Below are 23,320 nucleotides of genomic sequence, written 5' to 3' on the forward strand. Positions count from 1 at the left end.
CTTTATATAAAGATTGTAATATCTGCCTGAGATGAAGAATATGCTGCCTCCAAAAGCCAAATAATCCTATAAAGTTTTGGGACTGTTTCTTAGGTTAGGGAGGAACAAGCTCCAAAATTTTCTGCTTGCCTTTAGGGAGTATTTCTTATTTCCCTTTGCTCCAAATTATTCCTAAACATTTTACTGATTGTCTTGGCCCTTGAATTTTTTCAGGATTTATTTCCCATCCTTTCGTGTTTATGGGCTGGATAATTACATCCAGCTGAGTCCTCACTTGTTCTTCATCAGATCCTTCAAAGAGATTATCATCAATATAATGAGTAATCTGCATTCCTGTAGGTAGAGCCACCTCATCTAAACGCTTAGCAGCAATACCATGATAAATTGTAGGGCTACGAATATATCCTTGGGGCAGCCCCTGCCACGTGAAGACAAACTGCTCCCACTGTTCAGGATCAATAAAGAAAGCATTAGCTAAATCTATGACAGCATACCAAGTACCAGCATGTTTCTGCACTTATTCAATTAAAGTTAACAACATCAGGGATGGCTGAAGTTAAAAGCCTAGTATGTTTGTTAAGTTCTCTATAGTCTACTGTCACCCTTCAAGATCCATCTGATTCCCTTACAGGCCGTACAGGATTATTTCATTCCATTCAAGTCGGAATTAAGACTCCTGCATCAACATATTCTTTAATAGTATTAGTCATTTCTTCTTGCCCTTCCTGGAATACAGTCCTTCTTTTGTGTGACCACTTCAGTAGTTTCTGGGAGGGTCACTGGAGGCTCCAACAATTTTCCCACTACCACTGGAGCTACTAATTTAATCATGTGCACATCTAATTGGCATTTTCCATCATCTAGGTTTAAAGTGAGCCCCTTTAAAATATCTATTCCAATTATGTATTCTGGAATGGGAACTATCATAACTTGATGTTCTCTTTTAGGTAAATAGCCAATTTGCATGTATAATGAGGTTTGTACAGCTTTAGATTCTTTGCCTTCTAACCCTGAAATAACTGTCTGCTCCTTAAAGATTTTTGGATTTCCATAAATTAAATTGGCCTCCACCCCAGTATCAACTAATACTTTAGCAATTATTTTAGATCCATTTTCCCAAAATGTCTGAATTTTCACATGTGGGCAGATGTCTTTAGTAACCAATCTGACTTGGAAAGCTCCAGGGCTTGGCCTTCCCATCATTTGGGCAACAAATCTGAATATAACAGAAAAAGCAGGAGGAGAAATAACCTGGGGAAATGGATTATTGTTTCCAAGATCTTTAGTTTCTACTTCAGCCTTTTGGATATGAAAGCCTTTCTCTTTATGTTTCCTGGTAGTTCAGACAGTAAAGAATTCACCTGTAATGCAGGAGACCTGGGTTTGATCCCTGGGTTAGGAAGATCCCCTGGAGGAGGGCATGGCAACCCACTCCAGTATTCTTGCCTGGAGAATCCCCATGGACAGAGGAGCTTGGTGGGCTATAGTCCATGGGGTTGCAAAGAGCTGGACACGACAGAGCAACTAAGTGCAGAGCTTTATACTTCTGCCATAATGCCACAGTTGTTTTTCCATCAATTTCTGCAAAAGACACTCCAGCTTTAAACAGTGCAGCAAACATATCTTTCCTGACATTTGGTGCTTGCCATTACCGTTATTTCCACCATTACCTTTTGCCTTGGGAACTTCCCATTCTCCCAGATCTCCTAATTGCTGCACTTTCTCAATAACTTCCTGAATTGGGCTTCCAGTTTCAGAGGACAATAAAATCACAATAATGTTCTTATATGCAGCTAGAGAAGCTTTAATAATTTGTTACAGGTACTTGCATCCAAAGCGGTATTATATACAGTAGCTGGTCCCTGTCTATTATATAGAGAGATTTTCATACTCTCTCCCTTCAATCTTTGTATACACTCCCGTAGTATATACCAAGATTTGGTGCAGGCTGGCCAAGAGCCAAGAGTAGGGTATTTAATTCCATGGCCCGCAGCACATAACTGTAGCAAAGCTACAGATCCCTGCCCATGATTAATATTCCAATCACCGAAGGCTTGTTGAACTTCTGTGTCATGGTATATAGGGATAAATTTAATACAGTCTTGGTCATCTAGAACTATTCCATGACCCCCTGTTTCAGATAGTTGGATCAGCCAGGCTTAAAGTGGCTCTCGGGCCTGTTGCATGCTGTGGGACGCTATATCATTTATCTCTTCTGTATAACCTTTATGTATCATTTTAGTTGTGGGAGCATGGCCCCCTCTTTGCTCCAGCTTTCCACATAAAGCCGGTTGTGCCTGACAAAGTTCTCCTTCCTTTGACTTTTCTACACTATCATCATCATCCATGTATTCATCATCTTCCTCATCATCCCAGATATTGCCGTCCCAGGTAGCAGGGTGCCAGTTAGGGCAGGCATGGGCCAAGACGACCTGTACCTTGTGTTGATTGACTTGCCCCTTGTGGTGAAGATAATTTGTATTTAGCCACATGCACTGCTGCTTTCTCTGACACTGTCTGCTTTCTAGAAACTTGATCAGGTAAGACTCAATTTTGACATTGCAACGTAGCCATGTGGCTTTGTAAACCCAGCATTTCTTCTTCCATTTGTACCTTTTCAGTTTCCAATTCTGCCTTCCTAGTATGTATTTTCCTATAAGCCATGAACAAACACCAACCTCGTCTTCCAAAAAAGAGTCTGTTCCTTACCTTTCTGCAGGTTAACCATAGGAAGCTGTTCCAACATGTCCAGCGGCTCAGCACACCACATTACAGTGTCCCTGTTTTCACATAGTCCAGCTCCCTTTCCCATTCCTGAGCTAAACTGCTAAAAGAAGGGTCTTCCCATCCTGGAACAGGATCAACTTTCCCATGAAAAAGCAATAGTGTCTCAAAACCTGCTGACTATGCCAAAAACGATTTGCTTTGCTTCAGTGGTTCTTTTAAAGAATTCAAGATGTAGTCCACAGGTTGGTAACAAAAACCAATTTATTTAAGTATTTGAAGTGAAGTGAAGTCGCTCAACCATGTCCGACTCTTTGTGACCCCATGGACTGTAGCCTACCAAGCTCTTCCGTCCATGGGATTCTCCAGGCAAGAATACTGCCATTTCCCTCTCCAGGGGATCTTCCCGACCCAGGGATCGAACCCGGGTTTCCCGCATTGGAGGCAGACACTTTAACTTCTGAGCCACCAGGGAAATGGCTAGTACAAATCAAGGATCAAAGTGAAAGGAAAGAAGTGAATTTGCAATAGCACTTAGCAAATGAATCTCACCCGTCCAGGGGAAAGCACCTTCATCGGGCTCACAGCAGCTGGGCAGTCGCCGTGGTCAGTGCACCAGAGTCCCAGTGGGAGCACCATCCACTACATGCGTCCAGGCAGGGAGGGGACCTCGCCGAGAGTCTGGGTGTGTGCCATTTTATAACTTACAAAGTTCTTTGTTCTCAAAGGAGTTCAAAGAGTTTGCGCATTAGGGAAATGGAAAAAAACCTGATTGGCCCCTTGATTGGCCAGATCAAAGGAGAAAAACGGTATTCCCCAAACCCTACTCTTCCTGATCTTTATGTATTGTTGATGCTTTTCCCCTTTCTTGGTGGATGTTTTCATGATGCTCCCATTCTTCATGATGTTTAAGTACATAAGTTATTTAAGGACAAGTAATGTCTAAGTGCATATGTTGTTTGGGTACAAGCAATGAATACAGTACATCAGGTCACCATTTGGTACATGCTTCATCAAAACAATGGCCTAATGGTGTAACTTTAAATTATTAAGCAACATTTTTACTATTATTAAATAACATTTTATTATTTAATATTATTAAATATTATGTAATATTATTATTCAATAACATTTTATTATTAAATAACATTAAGATAAATTATTAAATAACATTAAATTATTAACCATAACACTACACAGTGACACCTAGGAGGCAGGGGCTGTAACAGTCCTTTCAGCCCTTAAGAAGCCAAAAGATTCTACCACCAACCACTAAGCTAAAAAAAGGGAATCTGTGCTTCTGTCCTCAGAGTAAGCCCATTTTTCCTGTTGGCATTAAAATTTTACATCATTTTCTTCCTGTCTCATGAATAGGTATAACAATTCTTCCATGAAGGGGTGGTGTGTGAGCTGATTGACTAATCGGAAGAGATGGAGACAACTACTTTCAGATTTTTAATGGTCTTGTCAGAAAAAAAACAAATTGGTGATGTCTAGTTCCTGGGCAATAAATCTACGTGGTCTAAAATCCCCAGAAGAATGGAGAGGGCTGACTCTGAATGATAAATTCTCTATCTGTTCAGCCCTCTCATTTCCCAGCGCTTCTTACCTGGAACAGGCAGCAAGAACAAGAAGAGCAACGCAAAGAGAAGGTAGTAGACCCTCATGGCTGGCTGGCTTCCCAGATGAGACTGGACAGGACGGTGTGCTCGCTCACTTTATAAAGGCTCCAGGTCCGCAGCCATAGGGAGAAGCATTCAGCAGCTGCAATTCCTGTAATATTGCAGTGATGACAATATGACGTATTTCCTGATGCTTCATGCCAAGGTCCCTTACAAAGCAGACCACGCCCATTCCCCCCAGGAGTTAATTACAAACCTAGGGAGACTCAGAGCCTGATGTGAGCACAGGCCTGTTCTGATGCCTCTGAGCTCTGGGTGCTCGTGTGGGGCTGGCTCAGGTCTGGCTGTCTGAGATGGGGAAGACCTGCCCACTCCTGGATGCAGTCCTGGGGCGTGTAGCTGGGAACTCACCTGTGTCCACTGTGGTCTTCTAAGCTTTTACCTTCTTCCTAAAGTCCTGGGAGAGCCCAAGGGCTGCTGGGAGCCCCATCAGTCCAGTCAAGGCTGGTGTATTCAGAATCTAGGTGTAAATTGGGGATGGGTCACGCCCTGAGCCTACAGATACTAGAAATAGTTATGAACCAGGATCAGCTTTTAAGTAGTGTGGGAAGGGAGGGAAAGTGGACCGCATTCTGGAGACCCTGCCCTGTGTCCTTGGCCTGTGATGGAGTGTGACATCTCAGGTCAAACACAGCTTATACTTTACTGTGGTCTGAAAACCACCAAATTCATGTCTCATTTTCCTTTATCAGAGACAGATGGATGATGTATTTAATGTGCTGGTGTCTCCTTACTGATGGTGTCACTCACTCTACAAATGAGGGTCTTTGGAAGATGTATTTATGACCTCCTCCTCCTCCTGAGAAAAAGAAGGAGGTTTCTGTGCAATTTTAACAGAAAGAATGAGGTTTCTGAGAAAGTTCTGAGAGAAAGAATGTGATTTGTGGGAAAATCCTAACATAAAAAAGAATGTTTCTGAAGAATCCTCAGAGTACAAAGTAAGTTTCTGAGGAAATTCTGACAGAAGTTTTTTGAGGAGAATCTGACAGAAAGATGGATGTTTCTGAGGCTATTTTGAGAAAGAGGAAGCAGTTTCTGAGGGAATATTGATAGAAAGATGTATGTTTTTGAGATAATTCTGACAAAAAGAAGGATGATTCTGAAGGAATTTTCACAGACAGAAGGACGTTTCTGATGGAATTCTGACAGAAAGAAGGATAATTCTGAAGGAATTGTCACAGCTAGAAGGAGGTTTCTGATGGAATTCTGACAGAAAGAAGGAGGTTTCTGATGAATGATGAAAAGTAGGAGAATTTTGAGGTAATTCTGACTGAAAGAGTGGTTTTTTAAAGATTGTTTTCATCTATAGGTTTTACAGAATATTGAGTAAAGTTTCCTGTGGTATACAGTAAGTCTTTATGGGTTGTCTATTTTATATGTAGTTGTGTGTATATTATTTTTCTTCAGTCAATAGTTGTGTCTGACTCTTTGTGACCCAATGGACCGCAATATGCCACACTTTCCTGTCCTTCACTATCTTTTGGAATTTGCTCAAATTCATGTCCATTTAGTTGATGATGTTATCTAACCGTCTCATTCTCTGTCACCACTTCTCCCTTTGCCTTGACTGTTTCCCAGCATCAAGGTCTTTTCCAGTGAGTTGGCTCTTCACATCAGGTGGCCAAAGTATTGGAGTTCAACAACAGTCCTTTGAAAGAATATTCAGGGTTAATTTCCTTTAGGATCAACTGATTTGATCTTCTTTCAGTCCAAGGGACTCTGAAGAGTCTTCTCCAACACAACAGTTCAAAAGCATTAATTCTTTGGCACTCAGCCTTCTTTATGGTCCAACTTTCACATCAGTGGTGACTATTGGAAAAACCATAGCCTTGACTAGATGGACCTTTGTTGGCAGAGTGATATCTATGCTTTTTAATATGCTATCTAGGTTGATCATAACTTTTCTTCCAAGGACCAAGTGCCTTTTAATTTCATGGCTGCAGTCACCATCTGCAGTGATTTTGGAGCCCAAGAAAATAAAGTCTGTCACTGCTTCCACTTTTCCCCCTTTTATTTGCCATGAAGTGATGGGACTGCATGCCATCATCTTAGTTTTTGAACTCGAGTTTTAAACCAGCTTTTTCACTCTCCTCTTTCAGCCTTATCAACAGGCTCTTCAGTTCCTCTTCACTTTCTGCCATTAGAGCGGTATCATGTACATATCTGAAGCTGTTGATATTTTTCCCAGCAATCTTGATTCCAGACTGTGATTCATCCAGCCCAGCATTTCACATAATGCATTCTCCATGTAAGTTAAATAAACAGGATGACAATATGATAGCTATACACTGAACAATGTCGAATTTGTGATTTCTGGAGAAGATTTAGCTTTGGGACCAGGGACCAGGCTTGATCACTCAAGAGCTTTTGTGTAGCAGAGTTTTATTAAAGTTGAAAAAGGACAGAGAAAGTTTCTGGCATAGACATTAGAAGAGGAAGTGCCCCACTCCTAGTCTTATCAAGGCCTTCTGTAGTTTACCAGGCCCACTCCCACAATATATAAGATTAGTCAGAAGATTCATGTGGAGCAAGATACCTATAATCATTAGCACAGAGCTTAAGGAAAAACATATCCTTGAGCAAGATGAGTTGTTTTGTTGTGTAATCATTAGCTCTAGGCTTAAAGAAAGTTAGTCTTAAAGACTGTTGTTGTAACAACTCAGAGTTTAAGAAAAAATGTCTTATGTGACTAAGACAAAGCAATATAGAAAAAAACCATTTGTCCCTTTTCTCCTCCTCGAGGGCTCTGGACCCCTTCCTCCGTGAGGGCCCTGGACTCCTTATCAACCTTCCTAAGGCTTAGCTCTCTCAAATCTACAGCCTTGTCTTACTCCTTTCCCAATTTTGTACCAGTTAGTTGTTCCATGTAGGGTTCTAACTGTTGTTTTTTTTCTCAGGGACAGGTGGTTGTCTGATCTTCCCATCTCTTTAAGAATTTCCGACAGTTTGTTGATCCACACAGTCAAAGGCTTAAGCATAGTCAATGAAACAGAAGTAGATGTTTTTCTGGAATTCCCTTGCTTTGTCTATAATCTTACAAAATGTTGGCAATTTCATCTCTGGTCTCTCTGCCTTTTCTAAATCCAGCTTGTACATCTGGAAGTTCTCAATTCACATACTGTTGATGCCTAGCTTGAAGGATTTTGAGCATAATCTTACTAGTGTGGGAAATAAGTGTAATTGTATGGTAGTTTGAACATTGTTTGGCATTGCCCTTCTTTGGGATTGGAATAGAAACTGAACTTTTTCAGTCCTGTGGCCACTGCTGAGTTTTCCAAATTTGCTGACATATTGAGTGCAGTACTTTAACAGCACCATCTTTTAGGATTTTAAATAACTCAACTGGAATTCCATCATCTCCACAAGCTTTGTTGGTAGTAATGCTTCCTAAGGCCCACTTGACTTCACACTCCAGAATGTGTGACTCTAGGTGAGTGACCACACCATCATGGTTATCCAGGTCATTAAGATCTTTTTTGTATAGTTCTGTATATTCTTGCTACCTCTTCTTAATCTCTTTTGCTTCTGTTAGGTCCTTACCGTTTCTGTCCTTTATTGTGCCCATCCTTGCATGAAATGTTTCCTTGATCTCTCCAGTTTTCTTGAAGAGATCTCCAGTCTTTCCCATTCTATTGTTTTTCTCTACTTCCTTGCATTGTTCATTTAAGAAGTCCTTCTTACCTCTCCTTGCTATTCCCTGGAACTCTGCATTCAGTTGAGTATATCTTTTGCTTTCTCCCTTGCTTTTTGAGTCTCTTCTTTCCTCAGCTATTTGTAAAACCTCCTCAGACAACCATTTTGCCTTCTTGTATTTCCTTTTCTTTTGGATGTTTTTGGTCACTGACTCCTGTACAATGTTATGAACCTCTCTCCATAGTTCTTCAGGCACTCTGTCTACCAGATCTAATCCCTTCTATCTATTTGTTGTATGTATATGTCAATCCTAATCTCCCAATTTATCCTTCCCCCTCTTGGAACTTGCTATTCTTTTCCTTCTTCCTATAAGAAAATGATCATCTTTTAGTGTTTCTCTTAAATAATGATTTTGGATACAAAAGTGCCTTAATTCCAGCTGAGGAACTCATGAGGGCTTAGGGCAAATGTTAGCCTTTCCATTTCTCTAGTATTCTGAGTAAGTTTGATGAGCTCATATGTGTTTATGACACATTGCACACATTTTGGGTTGAGTTAACAATTACAATTACTCCTCTTCTTCTGTTGTTTTGAATTATAGCCAAAGACCTATTGCTTAGAAATGATTGGGGAGGGTGACTACTTCACTTATGGGCATTTTGCTGGTGATTTCTATTAGTTGAGTCCTGAAGATGTATGAGACACCTGAGGCTGTCAGTTTACATATTTATATATATTATATGAATTATATTTATATGCATTTATATGCATTTATATGCATTTATATGCATTTATATAGAATTTAAAATACCCATTTCCAATTTATTTTCTTTATTTAACTTTAGTCAACTCTGCATCATATTAAGTGTTAGTTTTATAGAAAAGGGAAACCAGAACCATCTTAATGAGTTTTATTTGAAAATCACTTCCATTAGTATGCAAGCTAAACCTGTATTTTCAATGATTATTGTATATTCCAATTTATCATATATTTATTAATAGTATATATTTATTATATTTTTCCAATTCTTTTATCTAATGCTTTGTAATCTGCTAGAAAAGCTACAACTTCTTAGCTGTTTGGGAAACTGAAAACTGTCAAAAATGGAAAGAGGCTTTTAGCTATAAGGTGTCATGGTTTGTCTTTTCTTGAGTGGAACAGTGATGGCTAACTTACATTTTGTTAAGGTATAATAACATAGGATTAGGAGGCAGAGTCTGCTTTGCTGAGCCCAGATGTTTTACTCCTTCAGGTTTATCACCTCCTATTCTATAGTTGACACAATTTCCCATGGTATACACCAATTATGGTTTTATTGAGCATATGAATCTAAAATAATACAGTATCTTCTGTGGCAAACTATGTCATATTTAAAAGCTTTTATTAACTTTTAAGTTTTCAAAAATGTAATAAAATGATAAAGTTTTCATTAAATATAACTTAAAAGGAACCTATCTGTTCGTATTATTCAAATCTAACATGGACTTCACTAATAAAAGTGTTTCTTTATTGAATCCTTGTTTTATTTTGAGTGGATTAGAATAGTAAGAGAAAAGAGAGAATGAAATAAACTAGACAAAGATGAAGGATTTATTTCAAAATGTCATTCTAGAAATTTGTGTGGCAACCAACCTCTCTTTTCAACCTTTGACATTTATCTCTAGTCCTCCTAGAATGTAACTAGTCTTCATCATCTCAGTTTTGAGGCTCTTAAGTTACAAAGGATATCTTAACAATTATGGGTAATCAAAGTTTTATCAAAACATTTATATTCATATAAAAACCCAGAATGTTCTATATAATTTATTATTAACATATCCACATCTGACAGTTTTGTTATCTCAGGAAATTTCAGTGTAACCAAATTAAACCAAACTTTAATTCAGTGCAACTGAATTAAAGCAAACTCACTAAATTGAGTGAAGAACTTCCATGGATGTATATTTCTGTGTGTAGAAACACAAAGGAGGGAGAGATTGCCTTGCTTTGTGAGATGGGTGTGGAGGGCATCCAGGGAAGGCTAAGCAGAGGTGTTTGTGGAGTCATTTGGCCTCATTAATAGATTTTTTTCCATCCTGTGAAACCTGTGTCCTATAACCTTCTTGTCCTCTCTCTGCCTTTCATTTTCTTAGCTATAAAGTACAAATCTACCTGCAATGCAGGTGATGCAGAAAACAGGGGCTTGATCCTCTGTTTGGGAAGATTCCCTGGAGGAGGTCGTGGCAACACACCCCAGAATTCTTGCCTGGAGAATCCCATGGACAGAGGAGCCTGGTGGGCTACAGTCCACGCGGTTGCAAAGAGTGGAACACGACTAAGGGATGGGGCACACACGCAGCACAAAGCATGAAGGATCCAGAATTACTATTCTGGTGGAAATGATTCCAGCCGGGATGTGGGATCAGCTCGTGGCACATTTGAAAAGAATGAGCAGGGCTCACTGCCCTCTGTCTACCATGAACCTCCTCACAGGGAAGAGTTCTTGTGCTTAACTCCCCCAGGGCCAGGGGGCAGGGGGCGAGACCAGCCTCAGCTAGTGTTGGCAGGGCTGAGTGGGACGAAAGCTTCCAGCTCAGGTGCCCTGTTAGCAGGATCATGTGATGAACAGACCTTGAATCAGGCCACCAGAGTAGGTCTATCTTAATAATGAAAATGATTTTTGTTCAGAGTCAGATGAAGAAAAAGGCTGATATTCCCCTTTAGATAAGCAAAACTACCTATTGTTATTTCTTACCCTTATGGTTTTTTTTCTTATTAAAATTTTTTTATTATGAACTGAGTTTATTTTATTTTTCCTTTTGGTTTTATTAGTTGGAGGCTAATTACTTTACAGTTTTGTAGTGGTTTTTGCCATATATTGACATGAATCAGCCATGGATTTACATGTGTTCCCCATCCCGATCCCCCCTCCCGCCTCCCTCTCCACCCCATCCCTCTGGGTCTTCCCAGTGCACCAGCCCTGAGCACTTGTCTCATGCATCCAACCTGGGCTGGCGATCTGTTTCACCCTTGATAGTATACTTGTTTCAATGCTATTCTCTCAGAACATCCCACCCTCACCTTTTCCCACAGAGTCTAAAAGTCTGTTCTGTACATCTGTGTCTCTTTTTCTGTTTTGCATATAGGGTTATTGTTACCATCTTTTAAAATTCCATATATATGCGTTAGTATACTGTATTGGTGTTTATCTTTCTGGCTTACTTCACTCTGTATAATGGGCTCCATTTTCATCCATCTCATTAGAACTGATTCAAATGAATTCTTTTTAATGGCTGAGTAATATTTCATAGTGTATATATAAATTTTATCTTTATCTTTTTTAAGAGAATCATCTTTAGGGTATAAGATGCCCAGTTGTTTAGTTTAGTCTTGTAGTTCTTAAGAGGCAGGCAGTGCATTGAGCAGAAGTTCCCCGGGGATGAATACAAGTAGAATTAGGACATTTATTTCCAGTCAATGGAGAAAAAACAAGTTTAAGAGGAGTCTGTATAATTTATCCTCAAGTTCTGGAGTTCTGGGACACACTGGAGCCTTTGAAGTTCATGCATGTGTTCTAGAGTTTGAAGAGCCTACAGTTGGCTCCTATCAAGGAGATTTTGATTTGGGAGCTGGCGTTGGATAGGGAAAAAATACCCACCACTTTCTACAACATCTTTTGTCTTCATTACATACGCCAATGGGCTGTTCTATGCTGGTGCAGCCTCCGTCTTTGCACACTCCTTTCAGCAGATTACATTGTTTCTGTCCTGGGATAAGGCCAGTCCTTGCTGCACAGAAAGAAATGTAACAATGTCATTAATTCACCATCCATGTATTGATAATGTACATAAAGCAATACATTTACAGAAGAATGGCTTCAAGATAGAGTAAATGATATTAATACCCTTTATCTATTTCTACACAGATTCTGGTGGTTCCTCAGGCTCCATTCTGTTTGGGTACCTCAGAAGATAATGATCTCAGGGTTAGAAAAGAAGGAAGCTACCCTACATTTGAAACTCCTTCTGTGGCAGAACCAGGGAAAGAAACTCTAAAGAAAGAATAGTGGAAGTAGTGTTAAAAAAGGAAAGACACCTCAGGCTCATAGGCTGCCTAAAACCTGTAGATGATCCTACTTTAAGGGTAAACTGAAACTCCTGGCTGATAGAGATACTAGTGATCTACCACTTCCCAGTGTAAAGTTTGGTGAACTTGCCCTTCTGGTTCATTTTTCTTTAATTGTTTGTTTTTGGCTACACTGTGTCTTTGTTGCTGCGGCCAGGCTTTCTCTTGCTGTGGCAAGCAGGGACCACTCTTCCTTGTGGGGCAGAAGCTTCTCCTTGCACTGGCTTCTCTTGTTGCAGAACATGGGCATTAGGGCACTCAGGCTCAGTAGTTGTGACACATGGGTTTACTTGCCCTGTGGCGTGTGGGATCTTCCCGGACCAAGGATTGAACCTGTGTTCCCTGAACTGACAGTCGGATTCTTAACCACTGGGCCAGTAGGGAAGTCCTTGCCCTCATTCTTGAAGCATCCCTACAGATTTAGCACTGGCTTTTGTAGCTTTTCCTGGGGCATAATCCCATGAAATGCGTGGCACATTTTCTGGTATAAACTACTGCTGTCTTCTAGGGGCCTTCTTGCCGTTCCTTGCCCACACTGTGTTTTCTTCTGCATCAGGGAAATTACACTGGCTTCTTCCTTTGCCAGAAGCATTGAGGGCTCCTTGCAAGTGCTTTATCCATGAACGCTTGAGCTTCTAGTTTTCAGCTCAAAAGGCATACCTCAAGAAACTTTTCCCAGATGTTGCAAATCAACCATGACCACATGCTTCAGGCACTTTTAATACTCTGTTCCTCTTCATTGTACTTGGTAAAATTTATAATTATAGATAAATTTGTTTTCGTTTACCTAGTGTCTGTCTTTTGTACTATGGGAAGACGCCCTTCCTTTTGCTTCCCGTTGCATCTTTTGTATTTCCCATAGACCATGGAAATGGGTGCTCAGTACACACTTCTTACCACTGAATGCAGTTACTTGTTCTTTGATGCCACACACACTATTTGTCTCTTATTCCTTCTAAAACTTCCTGACTCCAGCCCGTTTTTGGCTGTCTGGTCCTCACTCTTGGATATACAATTGTATTTGTGGGTGTCTAATCTTATTATTACCCTATGACCTTCTCTAAATCTTAGGCCTAGATTTCTTGGAGTCTTATTTTCCTGTCAGTTATTTCTGGTCTTTGTTCTAGGATAATCTTTTTAAAAATTGCTTTTCACCCTAAGACTGAACCACAGCCATATCCTTTTTCCTACTCCAGTGATGACTTTTGGCTGGATCTTTACTTCCAGGAGAACTATCCCCCTTAATGTTTTTTTTAAATTTAAAAAAAAAAAAAGGCCCTTAACATGGGGTATGAATGACTTTGGATGGAGACAGTCATTTATGTTGAACTGAATTTAGCTTAAGTGGTGGAAAGTAAGCATAAGCAAAAAATTTAAAGAAATAAAAATAAAATAAAATATTCAAAAAATAAAAAAATTAAAAAAAAATAAAATATTCACTAGTCAATCATGTAGACATAATTGTCTTGAGGTAATTGCTTTCAGCAATCTGAGAATTTATCGCTATTATCTAATTTTAAGGAACACTGATCAGGAAAATCTAAAAACTAGTGTAAGTTGTCTGAATAACAATGCCAGAATATTAAGCCAATTGGACATGCCTTCCACAAACACTGAATAGAAAGAGTTTAGAGTTAAGTGAAGTAATATGTTTCAAAGACATTGTGACTCCCCAAAGAGGAACCTTAAACATCTTCTCAGGTTCCTCAATGTCTAATTAGGATATTAAAAACCCTGACAGAAATTAGAGTTACCACTCTGTGGGCACAGAGTAATGGAAACAACACTGACCCAGATTAAAAATACTTGGTTCAACAATGAGGTCCTACTGTAAAACACTTGGAGCGCCGCTCAATGTCGTATGGGGCCAGGATGGGAAGGCAGTTTTGGGGGAGAATGGATTCATATATATGTATGGCTGAGTCCCTTTGCTGTCTACCTGAAACTATCACAACATTGTTAATTGGCTATATCCCAATATAAAATAGAAGTTAAAAAGAAATACTCGGTTCCAGCTACAATGTTGCCCCTACCTACGTGACCTTAGTGAAAACACTCTTTATGTGGACATGGATCTTCTTATCTGTAAAATTAAGAAATTAACTATTAGTTGCCTTCTATCTTTAAGTCCTTAACATCATATAATTTTACGTTAGCTGTCACTGCAAGTGTGTTGTCTTCTGACAGAACTGAGGGCCAGATGAAAATTATGTGAACTCCCTCAAGAGTTCACAAATCAAGGGGGCAACTATACATCAGAGTTCCTAAGATATTCATAGATCAGGTACAGATCAAACAAGTCAATATATTCGATTGTATTTGAAAGAATGTTATAAATGATTCAAGGAAGAGAGAGAGTTACCCAAATGAACCCAGATGTTGAGGGGTGGAAACACCCTGTCATAAACAGTTTTACAAGGATGTGAACAACCCAGGCTGAAAATAACACATTCCCTTCCTCTTTTATCTACACTTTAATATTCCAACTTCTCAGTCATGAGTACCAAGGATGTACCTCAAACTGTTAGAATTCCTTCCTTCTTATTTTGCATTATGCTTAAAATTTTGCCACTGAAGTGCCTTCCCAAATTTCTGTGCTTTTTCCAAATTCCCCTGCCCCCTGTTGGTTTTAAATAACTTGATAAAATTCTCTTTTGTTGTTGTTGATGTTGAGTTGTCTTACACACCTAACTTGCACCCTTCACAAATATTCCTTTGCCAATAGACTCCAGGTCACTTTGATTCACTAACCAAGTCTGACCCAATAGCTGCCATTTACACTGTCTCTTTTGGAGATGGGGGCCCTTGTGAAAGCTTCTTGATTTGTATCCTTGTGTCAGATGTCAAGGCTTCTCCCCCTCCCCCCTATATTTGAGCCCCCTTTTGTAATCATGGAGCTCTTGGAACTTGTTTTCTGTTGGTGGAAATCCTTGTCTTTCTTCCCAACTTGGACCCCATCAGTTCTCAGGAGGATTCTCATGTTCGACCTCTGCATCCCTGAGACTGTGCGTTAGGGTCTCAGTCAAGATGGCCATGGTATAACTCAGTGTCCGAGTAGGTCTCCTAAGAAACCCAGCTCTACAGTTGTTCGCCACCTACCTTTTGGTATTAGAGCCAAAGAGAGAAGGAGAACAGAAAGCAATAAACGGAGTCTCATGGTTGAATGCCTCGTAGAGCAGTGAGTAATCAGGAACAGCAGAATACAGCGCCTTTTATTTACTTCTGCAGACCAAGAGTCCTTTTAGTCAGTGAAGCTTAACAAGTAAGAAAACAAAACAGCTTCCCCTGGAATGTTTCCAAACCCTGGGCTCTCTAAATTTGGTGACAAATTAACCTAACCACTGGAGACCAGATTGCTAATCCTGTACTTTTTCTGTGGGCTCTCATGTTTCTCAGAAGTCAGTATCTCTGACCAGCATCTTTTGAAGGATCACTGAGTGCAAAGTCCTGCTTACCACAAAGTCCTCTGTGTTGCAAGGGGACTCTTTATCGTATGAGGAAGAAAATAATTGCCTAAGGTCTATTTCTGGAAAAAAGAAGCTGTACTTTAAAGTTATTTCTTTAAAAGAGAGGCCATGGAGAAGGAAATGGCAACCCACTCCAGTATTCTTGCCTGGAAAAGTCCATGGACAGAGGAGTCTGGCGGGCTGAAGTCCATGGGATTACATGACTGAGCATGTGTGCACGAGGGTGGAGGGAAATGGGTTGGTAGCAATAAAGTGGTAGAACTAAATAAAAAAAAAAAAAAAGAGAGAGAGAGAGGCCAGTATCACACATATATTACATTCTTAGTAGCATCTGAAATGTAAATACACTGAGTTCACATTGAAAACTAAAATTTTCTCATCTGTTATAATCCTTTGTATAATTGTCCCATATGACAAGGTTGGTGAGAACAGAAGAGTCAAAGAGCACAGTATTTCCTCAATCACCATGTATTGTCTAAAGACTCTATGCCAAAAGCTTAAGGAGACCTGCAGCCTTTCCATATAGCCAAAGCTATGGTTTTTCCAGTAGCCATGTACAGATTTGAGAGTTGGACTGTAAAGAAGACTGAGCACCAAAGAACTGATGCTGTCGAACTGTGGTGTTGGAGAAGACTCTTGAGAGTCCCTTGGACTGCAAGGAGATCCAACCAGTCCATCCTAAAGGAAATCAATCCTGAATATTCATTGAAAGGACTGATGCTGAAGCTGAAGCTCCAGTACTTTGGTCACCTGATGTGAAGGACCAACTCATTAGAAAAAACCCTGATGCTGGGAAAGAGTGAGGGCAGGAGGAGAAGGGGACGACAGAGGATGAGATGGTTGGATGGCATCACCGTCTCAATGGACATGAGTTTGAGCAAGCTCTGGGAGTTGTTGAAGGACAGGGAAGTCTGCTGTGCTGCAGTCCATTTGGTCACAAAGATTCAGACATGACTAAGCAACTGAGCAACAACAGTCTTTCCACCTACCATATGGAAACAAAGTATATGCCTAAAGCCTTTGGCCAGTAACCAATTGACCTAAAACCAATTTATCTAAAGTTCATTTACCTACTGATCAATGGGTTTATGACACATTTATCTAAATTCACTTATTTTTGCCTTTATAAGCTTTCATATGTAATTGCTTTGAGGGGAAATTTTTCTATACTTCTATGTCTTCTCTTATGACTGTCCTTTGCTTAGTTGCCCAGCCGTTTCTGACTCTTTGCAACACTTTGGACAGTAATCTGCAGGCTCCTCTGTCCTAGGGATTCTCCAGGCAAGATTACTGGAGTGAGTTGCCATACCCTCCTCCAGGGGATCATCCCATCCCAGGGATCAAACCTGCATATCTTCCCCTGCATTGGCAGGTGGGTTCTTTACCATTAGCGCCACCTGTAAATGTTTATTAACTAATGTGTTTACTTATTTTATGTATTTTTACAAATTGAGATACAGCTGACACAGAACATTGTGTAACTTTAAGGTGTTCAGTTCAGTTCAGTTCAGTTGCTCAGTCGTGTCCAACTCTGCAACCCCATGAATCACAGCACGCCAGGCCTCCCTGTCCATCACAAACTCCTGCAGTTTACTCAAACTCATGTCCATTGAGCTGGTGATGCCGTCCAGCCATCTCATCCTCTGTTGTCCCCTTCTCCTCCTGCCCCCAATCCCTCCCAGCATCAGGTTCTTTTCCAATGAGTCAACTCTTCACATGAGGTGGCCAAAGTATTGGAGTTTCAGCTTCAGCATCAGTCCTTTCAATGAACATCCAGGACTGATCTCCTTTAGGATGAACACCCAGGACTGATCTTCTTTAGGATGGACTGGTTGGATCTCCTTGCAGTCCAAGGGACTCTCAAGAGTCTTCTCCAACACCACAGTTCAAAAGAACCAATTTTTCAGTGCTCAGCTTTCCTCACAGTCCAACTCTCACATCTATACATGACCACTGGAAAAACCATAGCCTTGACCAGACGGACCTTTATTGGCAAAGTAATGTCTCTGCTTTTTAATATGCTATCTAGGTTGGTCATAATTTTCCTTCCAAGGAGTAGGCGTCTTTTAATTTCATGGCTGCAGTCACCATCTGCAGTGATTTTGGAGCCCCCCAAAATAAAATCTGACACTGTTTCCACTGTCTCCCCATCTATTTTCCATGAAGTGATGGGACCAGATGCCATGATCTTAGTTTTCTGAATGTTGAGCTTTAAGCCAGTTTTTTCACTTTCCTCTTTCACCTTCATCAAGAGGCTTTTTAGTTCATCTTCACTGTCTGCCATAAGAGTGGTGTCATCTGCATATCAGAGTATGTCAGTTTGATACATTTACATATTACAGGACAACTGCCGCCACCGTGTTAGCTAACACTTCTCCTAGGTCACCTTTTTCTTTTTCTTTTTTTTGTGGTGAAGACAAGATTTAGTTTCCCATTACTTTGAAGTTTATAATACAGTATTATTGACTATTATCACTATTTTGTGCCTTAAATCTCCAGAACTTACTTATCTACTAGTTGTAAGTTTGCACCCTTAAATAGGGAGAAGAAAATGGCAACCCACTCCACTATTCTTGCCTGGAGAATAGCATGGACAGAGGAACCTGGAAGACTACAGTCCACGGGGTCGTAAGAGTTGGACACAACTTAGCAAATAAACCACCACAATCTCCCTTAAATAACAACTCCCTAATTCCCCCACCCCAAGCCCCTGGTAACCACCATTCTGCTCTGTGTTTTTATGAGTTTTGCCTTTTTACATTCCACATAAAAGTGGTATCATACAATATTTGTCTTTCTATGTTGAACTCACCTCACTTTGACATAATGCCCTCAAGGTACATCTATGCTGGTGGAAATGACAGGATTTCCTTTTTTTCTCATGACTAATATTTTATTGTATATGCACACCATATCTTCTTGATCCATTCATCCATTGGTGGACACTTGGGTTGTTGTCATATCTTTTGTGAATAATACTGGAATGCTGGAATGTGGGAGTGCAGATAATTCGTCAAGATTCTGATTTTATTTCCTTTGTGTATATACCCCAAGGTGAGATTACTGGATCATATAGTGACTCTATTTTTACTTTTTGAAGAATATCCATGCTGTTTTCTGTAATGACTGAATCATTCTACATTCTACTGTTATGCCCGATGTCCGAATCCCCGAGCGGGAAGAGAGAAGGCTTCCAAGACAATGCAACTCGCAGGAAGGGAAGTTTATTACTGACTCGAGTCAGGACTCCCTGCCGCAACCAACGCAGTGGTGCGGGTCAGAGAGCCCCGAGCCCAAGCTGTTACACAAATTTATAGGGTGAGAAGTGGATTGGTTACACATTTGCAAAACAATTTCATTGGTCAATACTTTCGCGCGCGCGGACTTTCCTGGGGGTTTCCACCCCGTTCCTAATTTCCTAATTGGCAAACATCGGTCAGTGTTAAGTGAAAGCTAATTGGTCCTAATTGGCAGTGGTCATTGTTAAGCGAAAGCTACCTGATAATCTTACCAAGTAGGAAGGCCTACTCCTAATCTAAGCTGCGTTACTTCTGCTCGCCTCACACTACTAACAGTGCACAAGTTTCTCTTTTCTCCACATCCTCACCAACACTTGTTATCCTGTCTTTTTAATGATAGCCATTATGGTAGGTGTGCAGTAATATTTCATTGTGGTTGTGATTTGCATTTCCTGATAATCGAGACTCTTTTCATGTCCCTGTTGGTCATTTGTATGTTTCTTTGGAAAAATCCGTTCAATTTCTTTGACCATTTTTTTTTTTTAAATTGGGTTATTCGGTTTTTGTTTTTGAGTTTTATGAGTTCTTCACATATTTATACTTATTAACCCTTATTTGATGTATCATTTGCAAATATTTTCTTACATTCTGTAGCCTTTTCATTTTTAAAATTTTTATTTATTTGTTTTTGGTTGCACTGGGTCTTTGTTGCTGCATGCGGGGTACTCTGTAGTTATGGTGCATGGGATTTTCATTGTGGTGGCTTCTCTTTTTGTAGAGCATAGGCTCTAGGCGCACACTCTCCGTAGTTGTGGTTCATGGGCTTAGTTGCTCCATGGCATGTGGGATCTTCCCAGACCAGGGATGCAACCCATGTCCCCGGCACTGGCAGGCAGATTCTTCTCCACTGTAAATCCACCTTTTCATCTCTGAAGATTGTTTCTTTTGCAATGCAGAGCTTTTTTAGCTTGATGTATTCCTGCTTGTTAATTTTTGCTTGTTGCTTTTGGTGTCATATCCCAAAACATCTTGTTGCCAAGGCAAATGTCAAGTTTTCCCCTGTTTTCTTTTAGGAGTTTTATGGTATAGAATCTTATATTTAAGTCCTTAATTCATTTCAAGTTAACTTTTGTGAGTGGTATAAGGTAAGGGTACAATTTCAGTGTTCTCCATGTGATTATCCAGTTTTTTCAACACCGTTTATTGGAGAGATTGTCATTTCCCCATTGAGTGTTCTTGACTCCCTTGTCAAACACTAGTTGATTTCATAAATACTGCATTATATGATGAAAGAAGGGGAGTCTTCACTACCAAACCACACTTCCTTAATCATCGAAGTTTTCCATGTGACTAAAAACTGACTCCTTCTAAGGACAACTTTGAGGTATGTAGTTGAACTCAAGTCCTAAGGGCATTCAAGGAAAGTAAGGCCTTATGACTCTAGGGAAGAAAGTGAAGTTGTAGTCAGAAGTTGTGACAGATCAAAAATCTATTTAAAAAGGGTATTGACAGCATACCCTGAGAGAGGTTACTATGTTTTTCACAGTAAAATGTTTAGGTTCTAGCAAAGAGAATTATTTGTGTAGAAGAAAACAATTGAGAATCTCTAAGTGATCACAATGTTTCCTCATTGCAGGAGGATATCTTTTTTTGTTAACTGAGGTTTTATTTGTTAGTATACTTATTTCTGTTGGTCTTAAACCTTCTGTTCCCTCCCTTTTGATCTCATCTCTTTGCAGTTATCTGCCATGCAGTTATAATACTTATATATCACCTCAAATTATTTCCTCTTGCCTCATTCCAGTTTTCTCCCCTTTCCCTATTTATATCTCCTCCACTCCCGGATCATTTCTAGGTTTGGTTTTTGCATTTTCTTTGAACTCTCTGTGTGTCTATTTAATTGCACGGTATATAAAGATATCTTCATCTTTGCAACTTGTTGGTTAATTTTATCTTTCTGTGACAAATTTTTAAATATTTGTTAAATAAATGGGCTTTCTTACTTTTTTCCTTATGTTTTTCATTGGAGTATAATTGCTTTAAAGTGCTGTGTTAGTTTCTGTTGTAATATGAAGTGAATCAGCCATATAGTATATATACATATGTGTATATGTATATGTGAAACCCTTCTATTCCACCCCACCCCCATCCTACCCATCTACGTCATTGCAGATTGCCCAGCTGAGCTTCATGTGCTTTATAGCAACTTCCCAGTTTATGCACTGTAGTGTATATACATCAATCCCAACCTTTCTTACTCTTAAAGAGATTTTCTGGATCTGAAAATGAGTCTCAAAGCAGTATCAGGGTAGATGTGAACTCTCTCTATATATATATATATTTTTTTTTTGGCAAGGGATGATAGATGTTGGTAATAAAAACAATAATGTTTGATATATACATTCTAAAATGTTTAGACACAAAGACATTTCCTTTTTGATGATTTTTCAAGTTTCATTTTCCAATCTTCTTACGGGGTGCTTCATAATCTGAATAGATAATGGGCGTTGGAACTGGCAAAAGAATCCACCATGCATGACAGCATCTCCACCTTCTTCAGCAGATACCAAGTACATTCTCTATCAATTTGCAGGTGTCTTTTCTGCAAACGTCATTCACATTGAGACAGTGGTTTTCTGCAGATGAAAAACCACTTCTTACTGCAGAAGAAGAGTCTGTAAGATCATTAGTCCATGAAGGGAGTATAAACCTGTAAATTTTGGTGTGAGATTAAAAGAGTTCTAGGGTGAGCATTTCTACATGGAGGAAAGAAACTGGACAAAGAGTCCATCTAATTGCTTTATCACAGGCACTGACTCCTTTTAACCCAAGAGCCAAAATAATGACAAAGTCCTCCCTCCTTTCCTTTTATGTTTAGTCTTCAAATGTAACCTTGGTAAATGTTGAACAATGAAGGGATAGACATAATGTATGTTTTAAATACACCAATGTCCTTATTTTTACTCCTTTATATGGACCTTCAACCAGTATTTGCCAAATGTCTTCTATTCACTAGGCATTTTTTGCACTGGCAATAGAACAGTGAGAATGGCAGAAATGTTTCTATTTCTCATAGCACCTACAGTCAGTGAGGAAAAGGTGACCATACAAAAATAGAATAAGATAATTTCAGAAAGTGATAAGTGGTTAGAACACAATAATACAATAATGGGCCAGTTATAGTCTGGAGGATGGAGTTAATAAAAATGGACTGAGAAAGGCTTTCTGAGGATAGCATTTGAACTGAGATTTGAGTGATGAAAATGAGACAGACAAGCAGATATTCATGTGAGGAAATGATAGGTATATAGGGAACAAGGTCCTTTGCTTAGTTTATTTGAAGAACAGAAACACCTGTGTGGATGGAGCATATTGGGGAAAAAATAACTTTGATAAGAAATGAGGTGACCTTGATTTAACAGAGTCAGGACATTTGGGGCTTGTAGGTCACAGGAAGCTTGTAAATTCATATAGTTAACATTGCACCTTCCTTCCGTCAGCTTCTCGGTGCTCAATCTTCTTTAAAAATGTTTGGCATTTTCACCTCCTATTTCCTACAATCCATTTAGATAAGGGGTAGGGGAAAGTTTCAGAAAAAAAGACCCTGTGAGTACTTAATTGTGGTACTGGTTTATTCTACACTAATAGAAAGAGGAGAGTGAGAAAGTTGGCTTAAAACTCAACATTCAGAAAACTAAGATCATGGCATCTGGTCCCATCACTTCATGGCAAATAGATGGGGAAACAGTGGAAACAGTGACAGACTTTATTTTTGGGGGCTCCAAAATCACTGCAGATGGTGACTGCAGCCATGAAATTAAAAGACACTTGCTCCTTGGTAGAAAAGTTATGATCAACCTGCTACTGCTGCTGCTAAGTCACTTCAGTCGTGTCCAACTCTGTGCGACCCCATAGACGGCAGCCCACCAGGCTCCCCCATCCCTGGGATTCTCTGCAAGAACACTGGAGTGGGTTGCCATTTCCTTCTCCGATGCATGAAAGTGAAAAGTGAAAGTGAAGTTGCTCAGTTGTGACTCTTCACGACCTCATGGACTGCAGGCTACCAGGCTCTTCCATCCATGGGATTTTCCAGGCAAGAGTACTGGAGTGGGTTGCCATTGCCTTCTTCATGATCAACCTAGAAAGCTTATTAAAAAGCTGAGACGTTACTTGGCCAAGAAAGGTCTGTCTAGTCAAAGCTATGGTTTTTCCAGCAGTCGTGTATGGATGTGAGAGTTGGACTATAAAGAAAGCTGAGCACTGAAGAATTGATGCTTTTGAACTGTGGTGTTGGAGAAGACTCTTAAGAGTCCCTTGGACAGCAAGGAGATCCAACCAGTCGATCCTAAAGGAAATCAGTCCTGAATATTCATTGGAAGGACTGATGTTGAAGCTGAAACTCCAATACTTTGGCCACCTGATGTGAAGAACTGACTCATTTGAAAAGACCCTGATGCTGGGAAAGATTGA

At 39.9% G+C, this 23,320-nt stretch overlaps 2 protein-coding genes across 2 annotated transcripts in view; one reads left to right on the forward strand and one right to left on the reverse strand.

The window, feature by feature from the left end:
• The first annotated feature begins 4,335 nt into the window (after window positions 1-4,335).
• The window catches only part of LOC136176660 (beta-defensin 103A-like), a 174,784-nt gene continuing 155,799 nt past the window's right edge, over window positions 4,336-23,320 (forward strand). Inside the window, exon 1 of the mRNA XM_065947126.1 lies at window positions 4,336-4,376. The gene's annotated coding sequence lies outside the window, so the exon portion shown is untranslated. The remainder of the gene's footprint in view (window positions 4,377-23,320) is intronic.
• LOC136176399 (beta-defensin 130B-like) lies at window positions 11,421-15,307 on the reverse strand. Its single transcript, XM_065946549.1, has 2 exons — window positions 15,244-15,307; window positions 11,421-11,807 (listed from the first exon to the last, which is right to left on the reverse strand). The coding sequence occupies exons 1-2, from the start codon at window positions 15,299-15,301 to the stop codon at window positions 11,626-11,628; spliced, it is 240 nt and encodes a 79-aa protein (XP_065802621.1). The 5' UTR covers window positions 15,302-15,307; the 3' UTR covers window positions 11,421-11,625.

Source organism: Muntiacus reevesi, chromosome 10 (assembly GCF_963930625.1).
Source record: "Muntiacus reevesi chromosome 10, mMunRee1.1, whole genome shotgun sequence".
NCBI lineage: Eukaryota > Metazoa > Chordata > Mammalia > Artiodactyla > Cervidae > Muntiacus > Muntiacus reevesi.